This window comes from Arachis ipaensis, chromosome B02, assembly GCF_000816755.2.
Source record: "Arachis ipaensis cultivar K30076 chromosome B02, Araip1.1, whole genome shotgun sequence".
Classification (NCBI taxonomy): Eukaryota; Viridiplantae; Streptophyta; class Magnoliopsida; order Fabales; family Fabaceae; genus Arachis; species Arachis ipaensis.
Genome location: NC_029786.2, coordinates 32744683 through 32755619, shown reverse-complemented (window position 1 = coordinate 32755619; position 10937 = coordinate 32744683). Strand labels below are relative to the sequence as shown.

The following is a 10937-nucleotide window of genomic DNA, read 5'->3' as shown; positions in this document are numbered from 1 at the left end:
AAAAATTTATCTCATTTAATATTTATTAATTATCACAACAATTAATAAATATTAAAAAAAATAAATTATGACTATTTTTATTTAATTTTTTTTATTATCAAGTATATTTAATAATGTAAAGAAAAATACTACCAGATGCCGTGCACTACTATCAGCTAGATAAGTAGGACGTAGATATAATGTACTGCAAACATCTTAAGAGAATAAAAAACAAATCTTTAACCAAAACGAAAAGAGGGAGAGAAGAAGGAAATGAGAATTAAAAGGAGACGGTGATGAGTATGTGATAAGTATGAAGAAAAAAATGAAGTGGAATAATCTCCATAAGCTAAGTTTTATTTATTTTTCTTCTTTTCTAGTTTAATTTAAGTTATTATTATTTATTTTGTTATTACACCAGACACATGAGAAGCCTCGTTGGCGGAGAGGAAATCTATGTGTACAGCCGTGAAGTTCTTGCGTTGAACATGGTGGTCGTAGTGATGGGAAGTACAAATAATAATAAAAGAGTGAGTGGGATCCAAGGAGTCGTGAGAGAGTGGCGAAGGAAACGCTTTTTAGAGGTTATGATAAGTTTGAGATGAGTAAGGGAATATGAAAGGTTGAAATGAGGTGTTGAACGGTGGTTTTTGATGGGTTTGGGAATTTTAGTTTGCAGATTTTGAATCGAAATGTGTTAGTTATGTTCTTCCATGCTTTCTTGGCTGTTTTAAGCTTATTCCTTTTTAACTACAAATCAGACATAATAAAAGAATTGTATGAGAAAATTTTCATTTGAAAATTGGATGATGCGGGTAAATTTTTATAGTGGTTTCTGATATTCACGTAATTATTTAATTTGGTCTTCCAAGTTTTAATTTTTTAACAGTGGTCCTCCACATTCAGTTTTAGACACTATAGATTATTTTGGATGCTAACTCAGTTGACGGAATGTTAATGTGACTGCTGGAGGTAACTAATCGCTAGATGATGTGGCAAGATTGTAATGGTATCCAATTTAATCCCTTTTCCATTATAAAATTCTAATTCATCTCTAATTGTCTGAATTGTGTTCCTCTTCTTCTTACTTTTCTTTTTCTTGAATCAGGCAACATTCATGAATTTGAAAAAATTATAGGACAACCACTTTACACATATATTTCATTGCTGGAAAATGTGAGGGTTTTCATTTCATTCGGTTCCCGAAAGGTTGAAAGTTGAAACTCTTCGGCGCGCTTTGTTCACCTTTAATCATGATGTTGTTGTAATTTAGTGGCGAATTAAGATGCTGACTGGAAGAGAAAGCTTGGTTCGTTTGATCGGAAAACGGCGTCGCTTCCTTCCAATCGCCATTCCATTCTCTCCCTAACCCTTCCTCCTAACCAGGCATACCATCCTATAACTTCACTTTTCCATTTCTTTATCTTTCTAATATCAACTATTAATGCCCACCAACTGTTTGAACTTTGAACTCCCAAGACAAGTAGCATCTCACAATTTAACATGTCCTTAAATTCAGTTTGCCTCTGCATTTTTAACTTTATGGTGAATGATGAATTGATTATTTGGTCTGATAATAGCAGTTCTGGAATTCAGTTGGGGAAGGATAATGACTTGAAACGATTTAAGTCTTTAGGGGATAATGAGAATGAGAATGCACTGTCTTCGAGATTGTCCCGTTTGTGGGTCTAAGATCCCTGGAAATAACCGTGAAATAGAATAACCACATAGTACTCCATCATAGGGACTACTATGGTGTCTGGAACTGAATGTGGAGGATCACTATGAGAAAATTAGAACCTCAAAGACTAAATTGAGTAGTTGCGTGAATCTTAAAGACCACTATTGGGATTTACTCTAAGAGGAAAATATTAGACTTGAAAAAATTTGTGCAATTATAATCAACAAAACTTCTTTAAAATAAGGGAAAGTATGAGGATCCAATAAAATATTTGTACAATATGTACAATGGAGGTTTAGGGAGTATTAGAGATATAATCATTAGTGTTACATTTTCCCATCAGCTGAAGCTTTTGGAATGAGTGGTATCATGACATGGTATTAGAACTCTAAATTCGAAAGGTCAAGAGTTTGATCCTTGGTAAACCCCAAAATCGGTTTAAGCTTTTGGGAAGATGTTTATTATCCCTAGTACTCAGATGGTTATTCTAGATAGTATGGGAAATGTTCATTTATTATCCTAGTACTCAGATGGTTATTCTAGATAGTATAAGGGATGTTCATTTAGTAACTCAATAACTCATTACAAATAGTCCATTGGATCCCGTTAAGCTCAATTTTAGTCCGATATTAATCTCGTCCTTTTCTTTATGCAGGCAAAATTGGAACATCCTCGTCATTAATAACATATCAATTTGTTTAGGTTTAACACTTTTTAGAGTCTTGCTGTTTTTGGTGAGAAATCTATAACTTTGTTCATTTTAGGAGTAGTTATGTATTCTACTCAAGTGCATATAACAAAAAATTTTAATAGAACGAATTAACAGAAGTTTAACTTTAACAAATATATATAATCAAATTATTTTTAGTCAAAGGTAGTCAAAACATCAATGAAGCAAGAAGCTTGACTGACCATCTATAGAAATGTAACTGAGCTTGTAACATTATCCGTCATTCATGCATTTCTTGCTTCTCTAGACATGTTAAAGGAGTTAAAGTTACACATGTAGAGATGTACAATACCAAAATTAAGAGCTGTCTCATGTGATGGCTCAAAAAGAAAGAAAAAAAAAAAAAAACTTATCAGAGCTCCATAATCTAAAGCAAGTTAACATCAAAATCTTGCTATAACTAAACCTTTTTGTTATTCCTACCATTCTATCCTCTGTTACAGGTCATATCCAGAGTATTGTAATTTTGAACTACTTTTCCTAATACTGATCTATACACTTGGTAAATTGATTATGCTTCTAATCTATATCATTGGGGTGAAAATTCTATGGAAGAACTTCATATGCCCCATTTTTTTGCCCCCAACTACACACCCTAAGAGGAAGGTTATGCCTCAACATGAATTCAACTTCTGGTAGGGCTAATAGATGAGCCAGTAGCTGCATCCTGTACAGATTCTGGACTATATTTCATAAGCACCCTATCTTTGTTTTGGTTCCACCATTCTGCTGCTTGAGTCTCGTCAAATTTGCGCTTACTGCACCGAGAAGAAAAAAAAGAAAACAAGAATAGATGAAATCATATCCTTACAATGCTTTAGTCACATGCAATGCACATCCCCATATTGAGAAGCATGAATTTTCAAAGATTGAATCATTAGTAAATTTCAGATGGAATATGAAATATCATCTGAGAATTTATTGTATTAGCAAGTGACCAGTACCTGAATCTAATTCGTTTAAAAACTTTTCCACCAGAAGGTAATTCTACAAATGTTACATAAACACCACGTTCAAATTGTTCGATGGTCACTATTTCTTCTTGTTTCTCATTCCCGGGTCTGTGAGGATTAGATGATCTTGGCTTATTTGGACTCAACAAAGATGACTCATTGCTTTCTTGAAGAGCATTTCCTCCATTCATAGATGAACCAGCTTCAGCAGCATCAACGGTTTCTTCCATTTTTTGTTCTGGCTGTTTACGAGAGTCATTGTCTGCGCCATGTATATCATTTGCACTTTGTGACTTTGATTCCAACGTTGATGCAAATAAGGATTTGAATTCCATATTTTCTTTAAGAAATGTCTCAGCATGAGTATGCAAGGTTATTAAAGATTCATAGTCAGGAACTGGTGGCAAGTTCTCAGTCACTTCCCTCAACTGAAACCCACAAATAGATAGATAAACAAATAAATAAAAGAAAACAAATGTAGATGTGAGAGTAAAACACTTTTTAAATGACATGCTAGAAATCATAATCACCAATATCAATCATTTTTAAATGACATGCTATTAAAAGTAGATGTGAGAGTAAAACACTTTTGCTAGTGGGTACGTACAAGATTCCATATTTGTAATATCGAGAGTAAATAACTAAATATCCATTTTGGTCTCTAACAAATTCATAGGACAAATTAGTCCATTGGTATTTCAAAGTTCCCACATTTTTTCACCATTTAAAAAGTGGCATGTTAGTCGGTCCTTCCTTATAAAAGTATTGAAAATTTTTAAATGTACTTATTTGTATAGAGGGACTAAAGATTTTTAAGTCTTAAGAAATTGATTTTGATGAGTTTGGAAAACTCTAAATTAATATTTGTGATGACTAAATATTATTAAAATAATTAATTACAAAATTATTAATCTGATTTTCATTTAATATATATTGATTAATAATTTTGTTCCAGGTTTTTAATATTGGGCTGAAAATGAAATTCTGGTGCAAGCCCAATATGCCTATGAACACTCAGCCTTGATATTAATCTAATTGTGATCATAGTGGCTGAAACAATGTTGTGTTTTATTTGGGCCAAATTGAAGCTATTATTGCTACAAGCCCAAATTAATTTTGATGCTATAAGAACCAATGCTTGATCCAATATCCATCAGAAAGCAAATGTTATCATTTGCCTCGTGCTTTCCCACAGATCCCATTTCTTTACTTTGGATGGATTTCAAATTTAATTTGCTAGCATTGAAAACATAAATGTGAGAGAGAGAAATTGATTTGATGGGTTCAGTAACTCTACACGCTACCTTATACAAGGGAAGTTGGACTTTAATTTCACTTTATCATTATCCATTAGCTAATGTTCAAATTTCTCTCTCCTCTTTCTCATCTTTGCTTCTCTTCTTCGGTTATTACACAGGAAACCATGAAAGCAAAACTTAGCTACCAAATTGAAGAAAGGGCAAGCTACAAGACCATCACAATGATGGCAAGAAAACATAACAAAATAAAAGTGTTATGGCTGAGATTTTCACCAAATATGGTTAGATTTGGTGAAGTAATCTCGAGCTCTTCATGCTCAAAAAGAAGGAAGAAGATTCAGCCAGCAAGGAAGAGACTCTTGGAGGCATGGCTTGTCTTTGATTCTACTCAACCACCACAGGAAGTAGCTAGAGTGGCGAAGTGATGGTAGAGGCAGAGATTGAAGCAGATGAAGTCATCATCATCATCATGAAGCATCAAGGGCCAGAAATCCATCTTGGAGATCAAGCCAAGGATGGAGAGCTCAGATTGATGAAGAGTGATGACCAAGGAAGGACTAGAGGTAATTGCATTTTGGGTTTTGCATGATTATCTCTTCTCTCTCTGTGTGGCCGAACCAGTTCTGTTTCTTGAAGAAGAAGAAGTTGACTTGGGTTTTGGCTTCAAGTGTGAAGGCTTCTCTCTTCTATAAAAAGGGAGAACAGCCACTGTTTGGAGCAAGGAGTAAGATTTGAGAGTGCAAGGCACAGAAGTCTCAGAGTTACCTAAGCTAGCAGTTTTTCTTCTCCTTCAATGTATTCTGTTTAGTATTTTTCTGTTTAATTTTGTCATGTCTTGAGTCTCATGGAAAAAAGGCAAACAGTGAGGTTTGTATGAAAAAGTCATAGAGCGGAAAAAGGCAGAAAGCGCAAAATTAAAAGAAAAAAGCCATAGATGTCCTTAGAGTTCCTTTGTTCATCTATGTTGTGTTTCATGATTCTGTGGGAATCCCCTTGTAAGTTGGGTTAGCACTTTACAAATTGTAATCAGGAAGATTATAGTGAAATTCCATTATGTTTGTATGGAGACTGGATGTAGGCTGCACTGCACTTAGCAGCTAAACCAGGATATATCTGGGTGTAATTTTCTCTCTTCTCTACTCCAATTCTGTTTCTATTGCTCAGGAGTTCAAAGGCCAGCAAGTGTTACTAAGCTAAAAGGGGGCTAAGATTCAACCCCCCTTCTCTTAGCCACTGAAACCATCATATTTGTCATTTGAAACTTTTGTCGGAGTAAAAATTGGATATTTATTATATTCGAAGATTAAAAACAAAGTTTTTACTTTATACTATTTAATTAACCGACTCAATTAGCTGCCAAAGGTCACCAAATCAAAAGATCCTTCAACATATTTCAATTGTTTGAACTTTGAAAACTTTTATTTCTTTTAATTCACAGAAGTTCCTGTTCAAAATTTAGCTCTTCATAAAGAATAAAGATAACTAACTTAACTGTGTTTGATCAATTAATGTTTTCTTAACTCTTATGGTGTTAGAATAACAAAACGCTTTCATGGACCTCCAAAAATATTTGTCTCATCCAACACATGCACCAAAATCTAGTAATTTATTATTGGACGCATGTTTGATCAATCCCTATTTTGTCTTCTCTTTCTGACTTACTTATCTAAAACCACAATATCAACAAAGGAGAATAATTTTCATTCTTTATCCACAAAGATGAGAAAATCTGAAGATAAAAGAATCGTCATTGAGAGTAAGGGATTTGAGAACTACACACATATTTTCATCAATGGGATTAACAGGTTCATCAATGGGATTTGATTCTTAAACTACACAGACATATTTTCTTGCCAATTGTATGATTTTTCATTTCAATTTTATGCCAATCTTGATAAGTAATGCTTTAACAATGTTCAATAGAGGTACCTGATCTGTCATGCACTGGAGATATTCCTTCAGTATTCTATGCTTAGATGATTCCTCTTTAATCAATGAGGTAGATTCCTCAATCTTTTTCTCAAGTTCCCGAATCTTGATATCTTGCATGTCACTCTTCTGCTTCAAATTTTGATTCTTTATCCAGAAAATAAACATTCATAAGAAATAATTAATCAACAAGACATGTTGATATGAGGATTAAGAACTAAACCTAAAGCATGTTAAGACTAAAATTTACTTGGTTTTTTAATTTAGAGACTTCTTGATTCAAAAGATCATTTGTCTTCTTTAAACTATCAATGAGGCTTCTTGAAAATCCGGGGGAAGTAGAACGTGGTGGACTTGGTCTCCTTGCATACGGTGATGGAGGTCTTAAATTACTTGGTGTAGGTGGAGTTGGAGGTTGACTTGATTGTGTAATGGGAACAGAAGCATTCTGCATGACACTAGATGAACTTGGAAACACATCATCCATTGGAATACGCAAAGGAGCTTGAGCAACTCGGACTGTGGAAGAAAAGTCATGCAAAGTTATATTCTTACCCGTCAATGTCTCAAAGTATTTTACAGGATCGGTGCTGCGAGATGAGAGAATTTTCGCATTCTTTGCCTCTCTTGTATCAAATCTTTCCTTTCTATGAGCACGAGTAACATCCTTATTATAAGTGGAAGAAGCACTGCTAGTCTCATGAACTTTAAGCTTGGAATAACAAGAATCACACACACGATGTGGTTTGCTAGGTGTTGGAGCCAATGCTGCTCTTATTGACTTTTTGGAGCTACAAGGATGGCAATACACCAATCCACAATTATAACAATTATGCCTTTTTCTTGTAAAACCAAATGGTTGCCGGCAACCAGAGCAAAGTGATTGGTCAGCTCCAGAAATCCACTTATGTATGCATACACAAAATGTAAAGCTTGAACCACACGAAACATGCTTTACGTGTCTGTCTCTAAAAGCTTCAACCAAAATTGGTGTGTTATGGTCATCTGTGTCTCCATGTCCCAATCTTCCATTGGCACCTCTGCCCCATGTATATAGTTCACCTTTTGAAGTCACCACAGCAACATGATGTGAACCACATGATATTTCCTCTACAACCTCGCCTACTAAATTATCTTTGACCAGACTTGGTGTTCTTCCATTGGACATTGGATTTCCTAGTTGACCATATTTAGTTTCTCCCATAGTAAAGACCTGACCAGAGGCAGTGAGGGCAACAGTCATAGTGGTCCCACATGCTACCTGATGAAAACTATAGTCACTCAGTGCAGAGACACAAGTTGGTTGAAGATAGGTATCCTTGCTAGCATGGCCAAGACGATATTGGTCGCCATCGCCCCATGTGAAAAGCTTCCTAGATGAAGATGCATTTGTACCACAATGATCAACAACCTCTATAATTGCTGCAGTGTGCCATACTCCACATGCAACTTTGATTGCCCTTTGTCCACACATTAGGCGCACCTCCTTCGGATATGATACACTATCTCGATCTCCATGGCCCAAGACACCGAATTTTCCATCACCAAAGGTAAACAGTTTTCCAATGGAGGTAACCAATGCTGAATGCCATGTGCCACATGCTACAGATACAACGAGAAGTCCATCTAAAGGTCCTCCAATCTTCTTTGGTATCCAATGGCTCACTTCAGTGCCATGCCCAAGAAGTCCTGCATTATGTATGTCATCACCCCAAGTAAATATATCACCATGTGTAGACAGAGCACAAGTATGGTATTCACCACATGCAACAAAACCTACACTAGTAACAGCTAAAGACTCCACGAGTTGCAGTCTCCCACGATTTTTATGAAGCCCATGACCAAGTCTCCCTCCAGAGTCATCTCCCCATGTAAACACCTCTCCTTGCCTTGTAATGAGAGCAATGTGATGTACACCACACCCGATCTGATGGACATCAATAACAATATTAGACTCTAATGACTTAGGAGTTAGCACATTCTTTGTCGAAAGGACCTGACTCCCAAACCCATCGTGTGAGGCTCCATGTGCCCAAATTCTTCCCCATATGAAGACATCTCCGAGAGATTCTATGTCGTCTTGTCCGGACAATACACTACTTGCACAGCCAACACTTGACACACTGATACGAGAAGAACCATCTCCTCCACTTGTCCTCAGTGGCATATTTGAAGCTTCTGGTGCCACATCTGATCCAGCTGAATCCAATGAAGACTCATGAGAAGATGAATCCACAGAAAACCTGCCACGGGCGATGGTTGAAGCAAACTCTAATGCCACTCCAAAAGGACGTTCATTATGAGCAAAGTCAGAACAATCCTGCAAATGAAATTAAGGAAAGATGGTTAATTCATTTCTCCAAAAACTTAAATTTTAGATAACCAATAGAATTATCATATATAAGAAACCAATTAATTAGAGACTAAAGGAATTAATTGGAATTAGAGTATCATTCAAAGAAATTCCATTGAAACTCACATCTGTAAACTCACTTCTAGGGCGCTTACTATTATGTCCAGAAGATATTAATGCGTTAAGGCCCGCAAACCATACCTCCACCTCAGCTTTGTCCTTGCAGATCTAGAAACATGAAATAAGGAAAATCAATATAGTTGAAGTTTTCTGCAAGAAATCAATGTGATGGAAGTTACTATGTTTTCTAACCAAATCAAGTGATCGTTCCCCTTTTTTGTAAATAAGTGAAAATGACAGGTAGTCCTTTTCAGGGCGCAAATATCTTCTAAAGACAGCCTACAAAATTGATATATTTGGGTTAATTGCATCCTAAATAAATATAGTATCCAAATAACAAGCATGTCACATACTGTTCTCTGTCCAGGGACGATGCGTGAAACAGAAGATAACTTTAGACTCTTTTCCTTTCCATGAGAAAGCCAAATCAGCTTTGTTTCATCCTGTCAATGGCATAAAGTATGAACCTTTTATACAAAGATGTGAAATTCAAACTATATGATATGCATGCATGTAAACTTTTCACAAAAAAAAAAGAAACTTACTGCTGAGAGCCTAAATGGAACAACTTTTGGCTTCCCTTTTCGACAATACTTTACTAATTGGCTGCCCTTTTTTAAAATAATTAGTGCCTGCATCAAGATGTAAAATGAAAATTAACTTTTAATACCTAAGGCACCTCATCATTATAATCAATATTGGAAAATATAATACTATCAACAAATTCTTATTGCATAAAAAAAGAACTACTTTATTGATCACTATTTTACTTAATATATTTCCCATTGATAAGCTAAGAAGTGAATCTAATCATTACCCAATCAAAAACTATGTAAGAAAATGGTAAATAACTAAATAGCGTTCCATTTGAATGAAAGATTGTGTTCCCTATACATTTGCTTATTTAGTACCAGTATTCTGCTTGTGTTCCATTATCCACTAATTGTAATATATTGGGCTCCTATTTGGTTGGTCTTAAAGACACAAATACTCAGATATGGAGGTATATAGATATGGTTGGTGAAACAGAAGATAGACATGGCAAGATTGAAACAAACTGTCTCTATATGCATCTCATAAAGAAGAGCATTTGTTTCCCATTTTTTGCATCTGTCTCATCATGTTCCTCATCCCAAACGCAACCTTGATGTTCAGTGAAAAATGTTCAAGAAGTCTACTGCTATAGTGGCCACACAAGCAATCAAATAAATTGTAGGTGGAGTACCATCAATAGTCATACCTTCCAATTCACAAAGATTGCATATGAACAATAAAAAAATCAAAGGAAAGAGCCCTAATATTTTGAGTTATCTTTTCATAATATCTGTTAACTCAATGTATGTTCATATGGACACAAAAGTTGATGATAATTCCTTCAATTAAACAAATATAATCTGCAGAGTCAAATTTTCTAAGATTGGAACTAACTTGCTCAATATCACGGTCATAATTCCCATAACTAGCTGGATCTGCCATTCCATCTGAAAGAAACTGCAAGAGAACAACTGAAGAAAAAACTCAAGCACCATGCTTTCTACTTGGGCCTCTCATCAAAATCACCAAAAATACCTTAACATTGAAATTTTCCCCAAAGAAAGCATTAAATATTTTTATTCTTTTAATTTGTTTTATCTTTTGGGAAAAAGGAAAATGCTTGAAGCTCAAAAATGGATATGCTTGGGGGACAGATTTAGAAACCATAGAATGATCCAGATGAAGATCTTTCATTCAGCACCAAAAAAGATTGAAATTTTGGCAAAAGTACCTCTGAAATTAGCATGAAGAAGGGTGTGATGAATTTCTGAGAATGATTGCAATGAGCAGTTGTGTGTGAGAGAGAGAGAGAGAATGCGAAAGTTACGTAGAAGAGACGGGTTTGAGATATTGGCGCGCTTCTTTAACTAAACACACTATGCTTCACCTTCGTCTTAGT

At 35.3% G+C, this 10937-nt stretch overlaps 1 protein-coding gene and 1 long non-coding RNA gene across 2 annotated transcripts; one reads left to right on the top strand and one right to left on the bottom strand.

Moving 5' to 3' along the window:
- Positions 380-2738, top strand: LOC110268808. Its single transcript, XR_002357336.1, has 2 exons — positions 380-988; positions 1088-2738. It is a non-coding gene; the product is annotated as an uncharacterized LOC110268808 (long non-coding RNA).
- Positions 2591-10937, bottom strand: LOC107627150. Its single transcript, XM_021115766.1, has 10 exons — positions 10770-10937; positions 10433-10495; positions 9550-9636; positions 9358-9447; positions 9197-9283; positions 9011-9112; positions 6782-8851; positions 6532-6678; positions 3335-3771; positions 2591-3148 (listed from the first exon to the last, which is right to left on the bottom strand). The coding sequence occupies exons 1-10, from the start codon at positions 10782-10784 to the stop codon at positions 3016-3018; spliced, it is 3231 nt and encodes a 1076-aa protein (XP_020971425.1). The 5' UTR covers positions 10785-10937; the 3' UTR covers positions 2591-3015.